At 44.7% G+C, this 18141-nt stretch overlaps 1 protein-coding gene across 3 annotated transcripts; it reads left to right on the forward strand.

Moving 5' to 3' along the window:
* The first annotated feature begins 398 nt into the window (after positions 1-398).
* Positions 399-15856, forward strand: Xaf1 (XIAP associated factor 1). 3 transcript variants are annotated; one of them, XM_046425094.1, is made up of 8 exons: positions 436-503; positions 1910-2002; positions 2176-2311; positions 3322-3517; positions 4719-4804; positions 12363-12704; positions 15534-15601; positions 15701-15856. In XM_046425094.1, the coding sequence occupies exons 3-7, from the start codon at positions 2279-2281 to the stop codon at positions 15588-15590; spliced, it is 714 nt and encodes a 237-aa protein (XP_046281050.1). In that variant the 5' UTR covers positions 436-503; positions 1910-2002; positions 2176-2278; the 3' UTR covers positions 15591-15601; positions 15701-15856. The 3 variants fall into 3 exon arrangements, with proteins under 3 accessions (XP_046281049.1, XP_046281051.1, XP_046281050.1); XM_046425093.1 differs by lacking the exon at positions 1910-2002 and having other exon boundaries at positions 399-503; XM_046425095.1 differs by lacking the exons at positions 1910-2002; positions 12363-12704 and having other exon boundaries at positions 399-503.
* Positions 15857-18141: the final 2285 nt, after the last annotated feature.

The raw sequence follows: 18141 nt of genomic DNA on the forward strand, positions 1-18141 counted from the left end.
CCACCGACCCCATTTTCAAAGTCATGACTGACTGGCACAAGAGCAGGGTGCAGAGGGTCCGGGATTAGCTTCTTCAGAGAGCAGCCCTGGAGTTCAGCATGAAAAGCCATCTCTTCCCTGCAGAGGAAGGACCACAGAAGAGCAAGAAAAGGGGTAGGAGTGGGAAGTCAATGGCAGGGAAAGGGGATGGAGACCCAGAGGGAGCAAAGCATGTGGGGACGTCTGGCCTCTGACTCCTGCTCTTGAGGTTGTAGAAACAGCCTGTGACAGCAGCACAGGGGGACAGCATAGGTCCAGGGAACTGGCAGGGGCTGCACCTGCTGCAGAGAGGCTTCCTGGGAGTGTCTGGGTTCCAAATTCAGAGATTCCCCTCCCTCCCTGGGGTTGTGGGCTGGGCTGTTGTAACACTTTCGGTTTTGTTTTCTCGTCCTGAGAAACGAAACTCAATAGAGAAAGTCCAGGGAGCAGAACATGGAGGGAGACTTCCAAGTGTGCGGGAACTGGTAAGAAGGCACTTTCTCTAGCAGAGACCACTAGTGAGGGTCAGACCAGAGAAGGCTGTTTTTGAAGTGAGGAGGACACAATGTGATCTTTGCATTCAAACACCGAGGAGGGCAGGAGGGTGGGGACTGGGATCCCCTGGGGTTGGGATGTTGAAACCCTGTGGATCTCTGGATAGGGTAGTCAGCAGTACTTGAGCTTCAGTACCCTCCCTCAGATCAGCTAGTTCAGACTTTCTGGATCAGGCCTGGAGTGAAACATGCAGCAGAATTGTCCTGACTGAGCTACTCATACTTGGAACTTAGAAACTGACTTGGAGTTCGGATAATGTGGCCTCCACACCAATTTAGGGAGGAAAGGGACCCACGGAGATTCCCAGGGACCATTTCCACCATCACCTTGAGAGCGAGCTGAGCAGGTACCAGGCCCACACCTCTCTGTGAGTGGCAGCTGGCCCGTGGAAGAGCCTCACTCTCAACGCTCTCTACCAGCGGCAGGAACCAGGGTGGAACATCCCCAGAGAGCTTTGCTCCAACCAGACCTTTCTAGATCTCTGGTCCTCGGAACAAGCTTAGGAAGATCTCAGGGAACAGGAACAGGCAGAGTAGAGAGTGGGGAACAGGAGAAAGGGGAGGTAAAGCCACTTACGTGCCTCTGACCAGGCAGCTTGTTCTAACCAAGAGCAGTGAGATTTGATGGTCACTCTTGGCCCAGTCCCACATGCTAGGGACTTAGACAGGCTCTTCTCTGGACATCTGAGCCTGTAGGGCTACAGTCTCTATAGTCTTCTTCCTCCCAAGCTGCCAGCAAGAATTGATGGAAACGAGGGTGGGAATGGTCCGGGGGGAATCTCCATGGGCCCCCTTCTTTCACAGTTTGGTGTGAAGATCATATTATCAGAACTCCAAGTTAGGACCTAAGTTCTGACACGTATGAGTAGCCCAGTTGGGACAGGCCTGACCCAGAATGTCCAAAATAGCTGAGCTGAGAGAGTGACAAAGATTGTTGGAAAAACTAACTGCCCAGGAAGTGGGAGGCTCAGAAGCCTTGATTCATTGAGGTTTCTGAGAAGGGGTTTTGTGACCTCTCTAGCAGGGAACAGGTGGGTGGCCTCTCAGAGACATGGATCACTCTCGCATTGGAGATTCTCAGTTGTCGTCATCCTTGCAGGAAGCCTGGGACTGGCAGGGTAACTGGCTTGAATCAGCAGAGGCACCAGAAAATGAGGAAAAAGCTTTGAAAGAATTAAATATTTGTTACTTATTTTGATTACAGCTTTACTGATGTATAATTGACCTATAAACTGGATGTCTCTAAAGTACCACTTGGGATGTATGTTCATTACCCATGAAACCATTCCACGATCCAGGAAATGAATTTATCTATCCCCCCCCCCCCCCGCCCAAAGGTTTCCCCTTGCAATCCCTGCCTCCTGCTTCTTCGCACCTGCTGGGTCCAGCACTGGAGGAACTTTGTAAATCGTCCTTAGACTTATTACGAGGTACTGCATTGTTCTGATTCTGGACCAACATTGGGGAAGGCAGGGCAGGTGGGGTCAACGCCATCATATTTTCAGTGCTGATGGACTCCGAGGAGCTGGCCCTGGGTAGAAAATAAGCTCTGTGTTCTATACCATGACAATAAGCCTGTTTTTCTCCCCCCTGGCTCCCACAGCAGAAGAAGTGTGGCTTCTGCCCACTTCACCCTCCACGAGGCCCACTGCCTGCGGTTCCTGGTCCTTTGCCCAGAGTGTGAGGAGCCTGTCCCACAGTCGAAGATGAAGGAGCATTTTGAAAATGAGCACCAGCAGGTAAGCAGGTGGCAGGAGGGATGGGAACCTAGGGCTTGGGGGCCAGAGTCCAGTCCTCCCTGGTCCCTGTGGGCAAGCTGTTCAGCCCCTGTTTAGCCCCTATGTATAAAAAGGAATATGACCCTGTCTTTCTCACACTAGAGTGACTCTGCCTGCAGTTTCTCTTTCTCAGATTCTTTCCCTACAGGTTCATGGGTCTGGCCAAGACCAGGGGTTCCTGTTTCAGGGAAGCTTAAATATTCTTTCAAGATTCCTAACCAGGGAAAGCAAGAAAGGAGGGCAGACAAGCATCGCTTCTTCTTTCCTGCTTTTTTATGTCAGTCCGTCTTGGGGCCCCCTTGTCTGTCTGTCTGGAAGTCCTCAGGCTTGGGCATCTGTTTCAGCTCAAACTCGTCCAGCAAATGCTTCTTGAACCCTGGGCTAGGTGCTAGAAGGAGTGAGGTAGCCACACCTGATCCCCACCTTCTAGAAACACCAAGCACCAAGGTGGATGTGGGGAAGGCTGGGAGTGTGGGGTGAAGTCTCTCTCTCTCTCTTTCTCTCTCTCTCTCTCTCTCTCTCTGTCATTCTTTCTCTGTTTAAATCAGGTGTGAGATGTGTCAGTAAAGTACAGAAGCTCTTGCTGGAATTGCATGCAGTAAGAGTCAGGTGCGATTCCTCCTCTACAGTCAAGCAGTCCAACATGGGAGAAGGAGAGCAAAAGGGAGAAGCAGCTAGTCATAAATTCCCTCTAAACATTGCCTTCTCACCCAAGTGGGTTCAGAGAGCAATGAAGAACCAGCCCCCCTCAGGAAAACACATTCCCCCCATCCTCAGATGTTGGATAGGAGGGTTTTCTGTAGGTCCAGGGGTCCAAGAGAGTTCAGATTCCTAGAAGACTGTCCTGTACTCTGGCCCTTGCCCTCGCCTTCTCTGATTGGCTTCAGTTCCCTAGGGAGATGGGTTCGGGTTCTTGACCTGTCTTCTGTCCAAGAGGCCAATGATCATACCCTTCCTGCTGCCTCCCACAGACCGAGGAACGCCAGCAAGACTCCATCAAGTGCAAGTTCTGTGAGCTGACGGGGTCCCTGAAGGAGCTGCAGATCCACGAGTCCCGCTGTGACAAGCAGACAGAGTGCTGCCTACACTGTGGCCAGTTCATCAGGCTTCAAGTGCTAGCCCAGCACCAAGAAGTCTGTCCGGGTAGACAGGCTCAGCTTGGAAAAGGTGAGCATCAGGGAAAGCCTGGGGAGGAAGCAGGAAGCCTCAAGGATCAGAGCCTCTCCTGGGCAGGATGCAAGGGACTGGATGTCCTCCATGGTGCAGAGGAGAAGGGTGTTCCTTGTGTGTATCAGTTCATCTGCTATTCTAGTTCTGCACCAGGCTCTAGAGGGGTCTTCTTGTGTGTCTGCTGAGGTCTTTAAATGAATGGTCCAGGAAGACCAAGAGGCCTGGGCGGGATGGGGGCAGGGGCTGAGAACCACACATAGGAGTCAGGAAGTCATGGGGAGTCATCAAAATGGGGGGGGGGTCTCTTTGAACTCCTCCACACAATTTTTGCCTAGTGAGACCTGCTCCTGAATCCTTTTATAAATGAGAAATCTAAGAATGAAGCAGGGCTTTCTCAAAGCAGAAATAAGACTGGACACTCATGTTTCCTGATACAAAATCTAGTTCTTTCCACCATCTGCAATGGCCAGACGAGAGCTATCTGTAGCTCCTAAACTTCATCAGGCCTGTGTGTTGGCCACTTGGTATCACCTTCTGTTCTCTTGGCCCAATTCAATTAATTCTTTGTGAAGGTGTGTTGAGGACACAGCTCTCAATGTGGCCGATGTTTTTGTTACCACCGTGTGGTAACATGGGGGTGGAGAAAGCCTAAAACCCCTTAGATGATAAATCTTTCCTGGTAAACCCCTTAGATGATAATTCTCTACCCAGGGTCAAAATTGACCAATGAAAACTGGACAGCGAGAGATCCATGCATGCTTCCTTCATTCCAGTGTGCCTGGGCTTCCACACAACCAACACAACCTGCACCACAACTTCATCAACACAAGTTCAATACAACATGGCTTCAACCTAATGATGTGTACAGTCAACATCTAGTTGGATCACAGATCTTGGAAATGAGTAGAACGAGAGAGTTGTTAGACAGGTGTGGCCCCTGTGGTAATGGCTCCCCTTATCTCCTTAAAAACCCAGCCCTGCTAAATGTCTCTTCCCCAGGGTGGCACGCTGCCCTGAGTGCACAATGTGACCACATCCCTGTGTGGCTGAGGATGCTGGCAACGCAGGAGACTTACGATGGGGCAGGCCTGGGGGCAGTTCATGCTCACAGGTACACGCCATGCAGGCAGTCAGGGGAGAGCTGGGCTAACCATTGTCAAGGGCGATCATTTGTGGTGTTGTTTCTGTGCTTATTCAGAGAAGAGAATTTCAGCTCCTGAAAGGAAGATCCACCGTGTTTATTGCAACCAAAAGTATTCAGAAAATGAGTACGTCCTCCATAGGGTGAGTAGCAATTAGTCGTTTTATCATGATGCCAATAGCTAATTCATATTCTTAAAAAAAAAAAAAGTGACGTGAAAGAGCAGATACTGGCCCAATTTGTCATAGCACATATATTAAAGGTTCCCATATTTATTTTTTGCTTGGTTCCAAAAAGGATTTTAGTGAATTCCTTTCAGTGAATTTAGCATACATAATTGACCTTCAAGGAGTACCCATGACCTCCCCTGATATTTCTGATCACCTCTGACCCTCTACAACTTTCAGGACCTGCAGGGCCCTCAGTGCCTTGTTAGTGCATTGCTGTGCCAAGTTGTTCCCTTCTTTTGTACAAGACAGAAAAGTCACCACAACTTCTCTCCAAAGACCTCAACTCCTCTTTGGACAGAGAGCTGTTTACCTTTCTAAACCCTTCAGTTCATAGAACTTACAGAATATCAGAACTAATGAGATCTTTTTGCTTTTTTTATCACTATAGTAAGATACCATGAAATTCACCATTAGTGACATATTTGACTTTCACAGTGTTATGTGGCCATCACCACTCTCTAATTCCAGGGCATTTTCATCGCCCCAAAAAGAAACCCTGGGCCCACTGGCAGCTACTCCCCATTCCTTCCTTTTCCCAGGTTCTGTGGACATTTTATATTAGTCAAATCCTCTGTGGTCCTCTGTGACTGGCTTCCTTCAGTTAGCATAACGTTTTCAAGACTCATCCATGTTGTAGCTTTGACACGTATGGGAACTTTATTCCTTTTATGATCTTTTTTTGTTTTGTTTTGTTTTTTGTTTTTTGGTGCTGGGGATCAAACCCAGGGTCTTGTGCATGCAAGGCAAGCACTCTCCCAACTAGCTATATCCCCAGCCCTCCTTTAGGATCTTTTTATAGTCATGCTGCCTTATGTTTATCCAATCTGTTGCCAGACAAGAATGCTTGGGTTCCTTCTGCCTTTGGCTCCTTGCTTTTTAAACTGCAGGTCTATGGACCATCAACCTCAGCATCACCCAGAAGTTGGTTAGAAAGACAGACTCTCAGTCCCCTTCTCTAGAAATGCTAAATCAGAATATGCAGGGTGAGGGCTGGGGCTGTAGCTCAGTGGCAGAGCACTTGCTTAGCACATATGAGACACTGGGTTCGATCCTTAGCACGGCATAAAAAAAAATAATACACAAATAAAATAAAGGCATGCTATCCATCTACAACTATAGGAAAAAAAATTTTGAAAGAATATGACAAGATTTCCTGGGTGTTTCAAGTTTGAGAATTGCTGCCTCAGCCAAGTGATGACCAGCCTTAGCTGCACATCAAAATCACCTATAAGTTACCTTAATACTGATATTTATCTCTAAGTTGCCTGTGTTTTTTGTTTGTTTGTTTGTTTGATCAGATACTTGTTATGCACCAACATAAGAGTGAAGTTGATTGCTAGGGATGTGGCACAGTGGTAGAGCGCTTGCCTAGCATGTGTGAGGCACTGGGTTCGATCCTCGGCACCACATTAAAAAAAAATAACAAAATAAAGGTATTGTGTCCATCTACAACTAAAAAAAAATTTTTTTAAAAAGAGTGAAGATGATTACTCCCCTTCAAAATGCTCCAACCTGTAACCAAGGACACCTACATATTTGTTTGAAGGTGGGGGGAGCTATAATAACCATGGGACTGGATTTATTTGTGGTCAGAAACTCTTGAGTTTTACGGGACTCGGTTTAGCTGATCCTAATTTTTTTGGCAACATCTAAAGCATCTGCAACTTACTCTGTGCACCCTCCCTGAGCTTCTTTCTTATTTTGTGGAAAATGGGGACAAAGATTTATCTACTTGTTCATGAAAAGAGGACAGCCACAACCACTCAACACCAGAGCCCCCTCCTTACCAGCATCTATATTCACATCCGCTGCCTTCCCATCCACTATCATAGAAGGGCTTTCTGTGCTCCTGTCAAACACTTATCCCTTCCTGATGCTCCACATCCTTCCTTCTTGCCTGCACAAGGTCACTGCTACCCCATTAGAGCAGTTCTCTCTTCTCTCTTCTGCAACACGGAGAGGTTAAATGCGCTGTACATGCAAGCAACGACAAAATCTCAAAACAGTTCTCCCCGCTATGTTCAAATATTTGTTATGAATGTTTAAAGAGGTGATAGTAACACTTCTACCCATGGTATTCTCTCTGACCTTACATGGAAGGCATCTTTTATTTATTTATTTATTTTGAGAACTGGGGACTGATATAGTGTACACTAGGTAGTTTCATGGTGCTGTCCTTAACTTTAATAGTAACGACCCAAAACCAGAAAAACAAAAAATACTTCTCTTCATCCATTTCCTGCCAGAGAGCCATCATATTATCTCTGTTTCCCTTGGTAGCAAAATATTTGAACTCACTGTCTATGTTCTCACAAACACTCCATACCGGCTTTTGAACCCACTACTTCCTCCAACTCTACCAAAAGTGCTCTTCTCAAAATCATCAATGACCTTTGCCTGGCTAAATCTAATTCTCATTTCTTAGTCATCAATTAATAATGAGCTTTTAGGGCTGGGGATGTGGCTCAAGCGGTAGCGCGCTCGCCTGGCATGCATAAGGCCCGGGTTTGATCCTCAGCACCACATACAAACAAAGATGTTGTGTCCGCCGAAAAACTAAAAATAAATAAATAAATATTAAAATTAAAAAATATAATGAGCTTTTAACACCCCAGCTCATCCCTCCCTCTTCCTCAATTCATTTTTCTTGGCTTCCAGGGGACTCCACTCTTCTGGTTTCCACTAGACACCCCCTCTAACCTCCTAATAAATGGGGACAGGGCAGAGCTCAGTCTCTTATCTCCTTTTTTTATGGTGAAAATATGTGTAATTGAAATTAACCAGCAGGACTCGGTTTAGCTGATCCTATTTTTTTTTTTTTTTTTTTGGCAACACCTAAAGCATCATAATCAGGAGCCAGTTAATCATGCCTTCTGTCTCCACCAGGTCTGGTCAGGGTGTTGACCTTGGCCACATCGATATATGAGAGCCTCTTTAAAGTATGTTCAGATGCTTTTTGGTCTTGACACCCACGAAAAACCCAAGTGTGTTGTCATCGTACCTTCTTTATGGCAGACCCAGTGGTCAGGTGCAGCTTGATGGCAGAGGGGTGGAGCTGATCTTTCCCAGCGGTGCTGTTTGAAGGATATCTGGGTGGACTGGGGAGTCACAGGGCCTAGGGCAGAAGGTGGGATGATGGGCAAGTGTGTGTGTGTGTGTGTGTGTGTGTGGCCACCTTTTAGCACTGTCTTGGGAGCCTTTGCTTTAGCTTCAGCTTTGGGAGGGACAGGAGTTTCCTTCCACACTTGGAGCACCATTGTGGTCTCTGGTCTCTATTATTCCTACACCTGCTGCCTCAGTCATTTCATCTAATCTCCTTTTTTTTTTTCTTAATGCCATATGTAAACTGACACTCCTAAATTTATATCTCAGTCTCAACTTTTTACCCTAAACTCCAGATTCAGGAATCCTTGCCGATTCAGGCATCGATGCTTGAATGCTGGGCAGGCAGCTTAATCATAACACATCCGAAATGGCATCCTCTCCGCCACTGCTTTGCCCATCTCCTGCGATGGCAACTCTATCCTTCCAACTGCTCAGGCCACAATTTCAGGTGCATCCTTGACTGCCATCCTTCCATCAGTGTGGGTACCCTGGTGCCAGCCACCGTCACCTCCAACCCCGAATTGCTGCTGTCGCCTCCTCATTGGGCTCCCTACCACCCACCTTGCCCACTGCAGTGTGTTCTCACCACGGCCGTCAACACGAGCCTTTAAAAATACAATAATTTCATTCCTCTGCTCAACATTCTGTACCGTTCCCGCCCCCATTTCACACAGTCGAAATCTGAACAAGGGCCTCTGGGCCCTGCGTCTTCTGCGCCTCTCTTTCCTCCTCATCACCTCTCCATCTCATTTCCCAGCCCGCTGGCCTCCTGGTGGTTTTCCTGAGCACACGGTGCCTTAGAGCATTTTCCCTGGCTGTTTCCTCTGCCGGAAAGTCACCCCGTCACCCCACTCCCTGCCATATTCAAAGAGCCACCTCAAGTCTTTGCTCAAATGACACCTTCACAAGGAGCATCCCTTGACAACCCATTTAAAATTGCAACCCCTCCCCATCACATGCCCACCACCCCTCACCTTCCTCTGTATTTTTCATAGTATCTATCAACTTCTAATATATTATCTAGTTTAATTATTTATTATGGCCCTTATTAATTGCCTCCTATAGTCTCAGTTAAAATTAAAATAAAATCCCCACCGCTTCCTTTCATATTAATGGCTTCATAGACACAAATACTCTTATTTTTCTCTTTTCGCTGTTTCCTATGATAAATTACCTGCATATTATATTTCTTTCTTTTTTTTTTTTTTTTTTTTTTTGGTCCCAGGGATTGAACCCAGGGGCACTTACCCACTGAGCAACATCCCCAGCCCTTTTCATATTTTATTTAGAGACAGGGTCTTGCTAAGTTGCTTAGGAAGCCTTATTAAGTTGCTGAGGCTGGTTGAACTTGATCATCCTGCCTCAGCCTCCTGAATTGCTGGAATTACAGGCATGCAGCATAGTCCCCGGCAACCTCCATATTTCTAAAGCACTTTCTTTTACTGATTCTTTTCAATTTTAGATATTATCTACTGACTTATTAGGATTTAGGAATACAGGTTTCATTCAAGTTTCTTCATTCCCTCCCCTCAATTTATTGACTTCATTCATTCTGGTTAAATCAGTACTGAATATTACATTACTCTGACCATGTAAACATTATAAATGATTTGCCATATGATCAGATTTACTTTTTTATACAACTCTTTGTTTCCCCTGAAGTTAGTAGTTGCCTCCTTTTTTTTCATTTGTTTCACTTTCTAGTTACCTATCACTAAATCATCCTTAAAAGATTCTACCAGATCAGAAATTTTCCCCTCAGTTTAATTAAACACACCAGGTATTCTATTGATTTCATGTTGGGAGCATGTTATTCCCTAGCTCATCCTGGGAATTTCTTCCACTTTTTCCAAAGTTAGAATTCTTTTCTTCAAATCTCAGGTCAGGTCTTCCTTTTTTTTCTTGGTTTATTACTTATTTGATAGATATATTCTCCAATTGTCTCTTGAGAAAGAAAGCGAGGGAATAAATTTTTTAGACCTAATGACAATAGAATCAATCTTCTTAATTTTTAAGAAAATTATTATAAAAACATTCAAATAAAATGAAAGTAGAGGGCTGGGGCTATAGCTCAGTGGCGGAGAGCTTGAGGCATGAGGCACTGGGTTCAATTCTCAGCACCATATGAAAATAAGCAAATAAAATAAAGGCAATTAGAACTATAAAATTTTTTAAATGAAAGTAGAAAGCTAATACAAAGAAAACCTATGTATTCATCCCTGAGATACAATAATTAAAAGTTTTCCATATTTACTTTTTCCATTCTTTTTGTATTTTTATTTTTTCTTTCATTTTTTCCTGAAATATTTCAAAGCAAATTCAAGATATCTTGCTATTTCACCATTTAAAGATACATTTTTAAATATGGTCATTTTTTTTTTCACTTAACCATGGTGCCTTTATTACATCTAATGATATTGACAGTAGTTCTTTTTTTTTCTTTTTTTTTATTATTAGTTGTTCAAAACATTACATAGCTCTTGACATATCATATTTCATACATTTGATTCAAGTGGGTTATGAACTCCCATTTTTACCCCGTATACAGATTGCAGAATCACATCAGTTATACATCCACGTTTTTACATACTGCCATACTGACAGTAGTTCTTTTCACCACCTTTTGAGAAGCCTTCCATTTACCACACTTATTCATTACTACTTCAGCTGCTTTTCCCTCCCCTGCCTTCTGTTACATGGAACAAGTTTATTTTCTTATTTTTCTTCTTTTCTATTGATTTGGCAATTTTGCATTTTCTTTCTATTATTTTAATAATAGAAATATTAATAACATTTAAATATGAAAACTTAATAAAGTCCACAGTGAATCTTTATCTCAACTCTCTTTACAAACGTATATGGATTTGAAAATATGCTAACTCAAACCCTTTAATCCTATTTTATATTAAAATGTTTCCATAATTCTGATCTGCTTTGTTTTCATACTACTCCTCTTTAGTCATTAGCGTTATTGTTACGATATGCAATTCATGCCTATTTGGTTATACTCACAAGTTTACCCTTCTCTTTGCTCACATTCTTTCTTGGATCACAAGTTTTCCTTCTTGCCATGGTTTCCTCTCTGCCTGATGTATGTATCAGTAGTCCTTTCAGCAAGAACCTGTGAGTAGTAAATTTTTAATTTCCTGAAAATGAGCTTTTTCCCCCTGAATTTCTGAATGATAGTTTAGCTAGATATAATTCTATTATCTGAATTTCTTGGATATTAACACTACTATTTGTTTTGATTTACTCAAGGTGGATTGTTCCCACAAGTATTTGTAAATTTGAACTGTGAGTTTCTATTTGGTGGATCTCTACTTGTGAGAATCCTTTATGATCTATTTTGAGGTTATGTACCTTCCAGAGGTATTGTGTGATTACTTCCCAATTTTATGTTAATTTTTTCTGCTTATGTTTTCTCCAAAAATGAGGCTAATATAAATCTGAACCCTAAGCACTGCAATGGTATGGGCCTGTGATTTTGAGTTTGCAGGGACACATTTTTTTGTTTTTTGTTTTTTTTTTTTGCTTCTCCACATTCAAACTCTGCCCAAAATAGGAAAGCTCTCTACCACTTTCCTTTTTTAATTAGCTGATTCTTTTCTCTTAGATACCATAATTTAGCCTTTAAGAGTCCCAACATTGGGCAGGGAGAGGGGATTGTTACTTCCATTTTCCCACCTTATGTGAATGGGACATTTCTCTCATCCAAGCCCCTACTTACAAGATTGACCCCACATCTCCTCCCAAAACCAAGTGTCTGCTCATTTGCTTAACCTGTGTCATGGTCTATTTGTGCTGCTGTAACAGAATACCACAGACAAGGTAATTTATACAGAACCGAAATTTAATTCTCACAATTCTGAAAGTTAGAAATCCAAGATCAAGGTATTAGCATTTGGTTTCTGGTGAGGGTATTCTTGCTTCATCCTCCTGGAGCAGAAGGTGGAAGAGCGAGTTAATTCAAATGCCGCATGAAGCTGCTTTCATAAAGTCCTTAATTCCATCAATGGGCATGCACCACAGTGCTGGGCAACTGTAGGGAGAGCCAGATCTCTGAGTCTCCGGCTCCTATGATCTAATGACCTCTTAGAGGCCCTGCTTCTTAATACTATCACACTGGCCATATGTGGATTTTGGAGGGGACCTCTTCAAACCACAGCAACCATTCAGACCTTCATTCCTGGAACTTGGTTTTCTCTCTCTCACTTAAAAGTCAACTATGAATTTCAATTGAATATCTGTCATATTTCATCCATCCTATGTAGGTGCTTCTTGTAGAAAGTTTTCAGATAATCTAATCAACTATACTGTTCAACCAATGAGGTCACTATTTAATTTGAAATATTACTCACAATTGCAGGGTAAGTGTTATTCAGTCTCAGAGTCTGGGAAACATCATCCATCTGGAAAGCCAAAAATTCTTCCTCTGTCCTTTCCAAGTGAGCCTGCTGGAAATCAAACATCCACCGCTGAGAGAGATGTTCGTCCAAAGACAAAATATAGAAAAAAATTTCCTCGTTTTTCTGAAAATTCAACACAGAAAGCACAGAGAAACAAAAACAGAACCATGAACCTGCCTTTGAAGGCTGAGCACAAGCCAAAGACTGCCTTTCTTACAGAAGATGAGGCAGCCTATGACATTTTAAGGGGATGTTCTCAGTGTGGTATCCTACTTCCCCTTCCCACCCTATGTCAACATCAGGTAAGCAGCCTCTCTTCTCTCCTTACATGGCAGTGAACCATTTGGATAGTATCTTACAGAAGTCCAAGACTTGCAGGATGCTACGCAGTGTTGCAACTGAACGGGCCTTTCCCTAACTTCTCTGTGTGCCCAAGGTTTATTTGTGTTACCTCCTAGATACTGGATCACCTTAGAAAGTAGAACCAGATCTCTTGAGTCCCCAGCTCCTAGCAAAGCACCAACACATGGCAAAATGCTCTAAAACTGGAGTGAAACCAAGGATAGCCAGTCTCTCTCTTCCTGAAGGTGTAGATCATTGAGGGAGACATGGGCCTGGAATGGTGCAGAAGGGTCAGAGAGCAAACGTGTCTTGCGGGCTGGGGATGTGGCTCAAGCGGTAGCGCGCTCGCCTGGCATGCGTGCGGCCCAGGTTCGATCCTCAGCACCACATACAAAACGAAGATGTTGTATCCGCCGATAACTAAAAAATAAATATTAAAAATTAAAAAAAAAAAAAAAAGAAAACGTGTCTTGCTCCAGATTCTAAGTCAGTTGGTGGTTTGCCTCCAGCAGGTCACGATTGCTTTAAGCCAGCCGTGGTGATACACGCTTGAAATCCCAGCAGCTCAGGAGGCTGAGGCAGCAGAATCAAGAGTTCAGAACCATCCTCAGCAAAAATGAGGTGCTAGGCAACTCAGTGAGACCCTGTTTGTAAATAAAATATTAAAAATAGGACTGGGGATGTAGCTCAGTGGTTGAGTGCCCCAAGTTCAAGCTCCAGTCCTCTCCCCACCAAAAAAAAAAAAAAAATTAAGCAGATCAGGATTTGCAGCCATCTCCCTCAATATTATGTTTTTTTTAATATCCTAGGTCATTTTATTGTGAGTTGGTATTAGAGGTAGTTAACAATTGTATGCAAGTTGCAATGCTGAGCTCTTGAATAATGGTTAATTGTGGGAAGCCATTCTCGAACATGATTTTTGAGTTACCTCCCTGGCTGGGTGAGAGGCTCTCAGGCAAGCTTTGTCAGAGCCTTCCCCACCCTGTCTCAGGTGCGAAGGCTTGTCCGTGTGGGGGTGTGCCTGACCACTGACCTGAAGACCAATCACTGACCCTGACCTTGGAATGCTGCCCCCCTCAACCTTCATTGGATGGAATTTTCCCTTTAATTTTTTGTTCCCCAATAAAAGCTCACTCCCTGGCTTGTGTTCTCTCTCTCTCTCTCTCTCTCTCTCTCTCTCTCTCTTTCCCCGCCCCCCTCCCCCCTCCCCCTCCCCTCTCTCCCCCCTCCCCCCCTCCCTCTCTCTCTCTCCCTCTCTCTCCCTCCCTCTCTCTCTCTCTCTCTCTCTCTCTCTCTCTCTCTCTCTCGATGGCCTCTCGTGTTAACCTCGCTACCGCATTAGGTGGCTGGAGGCAGGAGCTAGGAGGAGCCATCTCTGAGCTGAGCAAAAAAGGTAACTGAGAGTCATGTCAATTTAATTTAAACTCATTAGTTAATTTCTATGCTTCGAACCTCTATTATGAAGCTAGCGTGCTGGTCGAGTGGCTGACTTAATCTTCATTGTAAACAATAAAAACAGGTATTTTATCTTCATTTTACAGGTGAGGAAACTGAACAGAAAGGTAGACTACCTTTCCCAGGATTGTGCAATTATAAAGTGCCAGAACCCAGTCCATAATCCTCACATATATAGCTCTAAAATTTATGTTCTTAAGCTCTGGACTGGTTTGTTTGTTTGATATTATTTAAAATACAAAGTACTAGATTTTTGTTGAAACTACCTGATATAATATCATATTAAAGAGTATGGAATCAAAGGTAATTAATCATTCCCCACTCTTACCCTTCCCCACTCCTATGCCCTGAGATTTCAACAGCCTTGTGGGTGTCCTTTTTCAAAGCTTTATCTTTTTTTTCACACAAACCCTGACAAACATATGCATGGCTTGAATTGTTTCGGTTTCCCCACATATTAGTTTTATATATTCATTATATTCACATATTAGTTTTATATAGTCATTTGCCTTTTCCATTTAATGTATGTCACATACTCTCTACACAAAGGTAGATCTAAATCTTTTCTTCTAACTTCTTTATCATCAATATATGCAATGATTTTTTAAAAATGAACTAATTCATATTTACTGGGGGTGCTATTAGGGCTATTTCTCTTTTCTTCATTTCTTTTTTTTTCTTTTCCTTCAGGGCTGAGGAACGAACTCAGGGCTGAGGGCCTTGCACTAGGCAAGCACTCTGCTACTGAGCTAAATCCCCAACCCCTCTCCATTCTTATACAATAGGATTGCCAGATTGAGCAAATGAAATTACCAGATGATAATCAAATTTGGATTTCATAGAAACAAAGCATTTTTAAATATACGTATGCCCCCATGAAATGATTCTTGGTTTCTCTGAAATTAAAATTTAACTGCGTATCCATCCTATGTTATATTGGATATTCTTGTTATATAATCATATGCAAACATGTACATTTGGAGCACTATTATACACATTTCCTTGCATCTTAATATTATGATCCAGCAATACCCAAGTAAAATCCCTTTGAGTCAAACAATGTGGCTTATTGTTTTCAATGGCTACATAGGAGTCCTTGCATGAGAGTCTCTCTTCTGCTCCTTCCCCATGATCACCAGCCTCTTTTAACACTCTCCTAGAATCTCCTGATCCCCTCCTGGCTCAGTGGGGCCTCTTCTATGCCATCCCACCCCATCTTTATCTTGGAGCTCATGCTCAGGAACAGGGGACAGCAATATTCAGAGACATTTCAGAAACCAGCACTTGCCACTGGGAACATATTGAACTTTTTTATATCCATTTTTTTTTTTTAGGAGAAATGCCTGCGGTTAGCTTCATGGAAAGGAAAACAAGTGAGAAAGTCCAGCTAGATTTGGAAAAGGTACTAAGAATTTAGATTTCCTATTACACCGGTGTTCCTTATTCTTTAGGCTTTAGAAGAAAAGCTTTGCATGTTAACCATATTTCTTCTTTTGAACAGAGACATAGGTTTACCCAAGGGATACAAATGACCAAGAAGAAAAAGGATTCCAGTTCTTCTGGCTGAGCATTCTGATTAGTCATCTGGACTCAACAGCTGGCCCATGTCTAAGAGACCTCAGCTTTGCCCTGAAGAATAAAAATGTCCTTCCTGGAACCTTCTTGTTCACTTTCTTTGGAATTTCTCGCTGGTTTTCCAGGGCAAGAGATGGCAGGAGCCAGGATAAGAGGATGAGCAGGGGAAAGGAGGGGGTGGGGGACAGAAGAGGAAAGAAAAGAAAGCAGTTAGAGGGAGAAATGAGGCTCAAGGGTCAAGTGACAAAGGGGCAGCTTTGAAGACTTTGGGTAGGGAAGGAGGGGGAGTCTGGAGATGCAGCCTACCTGGGGACAAACAGTACACTCAATTTTCTTCTCGGGGGCATTGGACATTGAGGAGATCTCTTTGGGCACCAACTCCCTGGCTGGAGTAGGGAAGGGCCAAGGAAGGTGGGTGGGTTAGGAAAACCACATCCTGGATAGGAGGAGGCGGCAGGGATTGAAAAGGTGGGGCAGCTCTCTAGCAAACGTTCAGATTTGCTTCTGGCCTTTCTTGGGGGGGCCTTGTCCAAAGAGAAGAAAGGAGAGCCCCAGGGTAAAGCCTGCAACAGCGACTTCCTAAAGAGAGGCGCAAAAGCTGGGTCTCCAGAGGCTTGGAGGGACCCAGAGGCTAGGTCAGGACCCGACAGGTTGTGGACTGAGCCCCAATTTCCCAACAGAACCTCTTCCTTGCATGGAAGGGTAGAGTGCATGACCATGTTTACCCCGAGTGCCACGCGAGCCCCCTGCCTCCAAGCGCCGGTAGGGTCTTCTCCTGGGCAGTCAGCGCGGGTTGCTCGATGCCCTCTACACACCATCAACTGACTTGGCGACTCCAAGTGTGAGCCCCTGAGACCTGTGGTGCTGAGCAGAGCCGTGCGGGCGGGCGGGCGGGGCGTCACAAAGGCGACCCGGAGATGGACATTTATTTACCTGGGCGATGGCAGGGTGCGGACCCCGGGTGCTCAGAGTTGGCGTCCGAGCAGCAGCGGCGTGGGTAAAGCAAGCAGGCACTCGCCATCCCTGCAGCCCAAACCGGGCACAGCCGGAGCGGGGCGCAGCAAGTGGGTAACTGGCGAGGGGGCGCGGGTTGCAGGCTGCCAAGTCCCTCCGGGAGGCGCAGGCGGAGTGGCGGAGGGACGCCCAGAGGTCTGGAGCGCGAGGGGCGGGCTGCCTTCCTCGCCCGCCTCCTCCTGGACGTCCTTGGGAGTTTCTCCAGCCACCCTGCATCGCCCGATGGATAGGACATCCTTAGGTTTCCTGACTGGCTGTGTGAAATGGTAGATTGAGCCCAGCTTGGAGTCCCAGCTTGGGTTGGAATCCAAGGTCTTACCTTTTATTTCTCCATTTGTAAAGTGGATGGATTCATCTCTTTCTGAAGAGGATGGGGCAGAAGTATCTTGGTCCCCTCCTACTTCCTAATGGCAGCCAACGTTTGGGTAGGGTTTCCAATGTTCTAAGCGCTCTTCTGTCACTTTCCCTAACTCAGCTCATATAATACTCCCAACACTAGGAGAAAGGTACCATTACCCTATTTACAGATGCAGAGACTGAGGCACAAAGAAATTAAGGTAACACAGAAGGAATCAACAGGCCAGAGCCCAACCCACAAAGCTACACTGCCTCACTTGTGATGAGGGTCTAGGGTTCTCTCAGTCATCATATTTGATTGGGGGTTCCTCAAAAAAACTTCTCCAGTTCCACCAAACATATTCTTCTACCCACACCCCGACTGTTTAAATATCTATGGTTCTTCCCACTTTTGACTTTGAGGAGGAGAGGGGGTTAGCTTTGTTTTGTTTTTGTTTGTTTGATTTTGCAGTGTTAGAGATGCAACTTAGGGCTTCACACATGCAAGGCAAGTACTGTACCCCTGAGTGACACCTCCACCCCTTCAGTTTGGCTTTTGAATTGGTTTAGATTTGGGGGCACACCTTTTCAATGTCTTGATCCGTAGTATGGCCTGCAGAGGTTCCCCAACCTTGAGTAGCTTACAAGTGATTGAAGAGACATCCCAAATTTTTCATTTGTTAAATGTTTAAGTACTTACTCGGTAGAAGACTGGGGATGGCCCTAGTCCCAAGCAGTGTGGATCCCTTAGGAGAGAAAGACAAGGACACAGATCATACACAGTGATGCACACTGGTAAGAAGGAACAGAGAAGGGAGCATGCTGAACATGCAGGCAGGGACTCTGGGAACCGGCTAGAGCCTGGGGTCACGGGTGACAGCAGGCTACTATTAAATCCTTCTTGGAAGTCTGTCCAGATCTGAATGAGGGGGAGGGCCTGCTGCAGGCAGGGGCCAAACTGTTCAGTGGGTAGGAAGGGAACTTGATGGAGGAGGAATAATAAAAGAGAAGGTCACC

The sequence above is a fragment of the Marmota monax genome, unplaced genomic scaffold (genome assembly GCF_021218885.2).
Source record: "Marmota monax isolate L192 unplaced genomic scaffold, Marmota_monax_Labrador192_F-V1.1 WCK01_AAM20220418_F8-fsc00218, whole genome shotgun sequence".
Lineage (NCBI taxonomy): Eukaryota > Metazoa > Chordata > Mammalia > Rodentia > Sciuridae > Marmota > Marmota monax.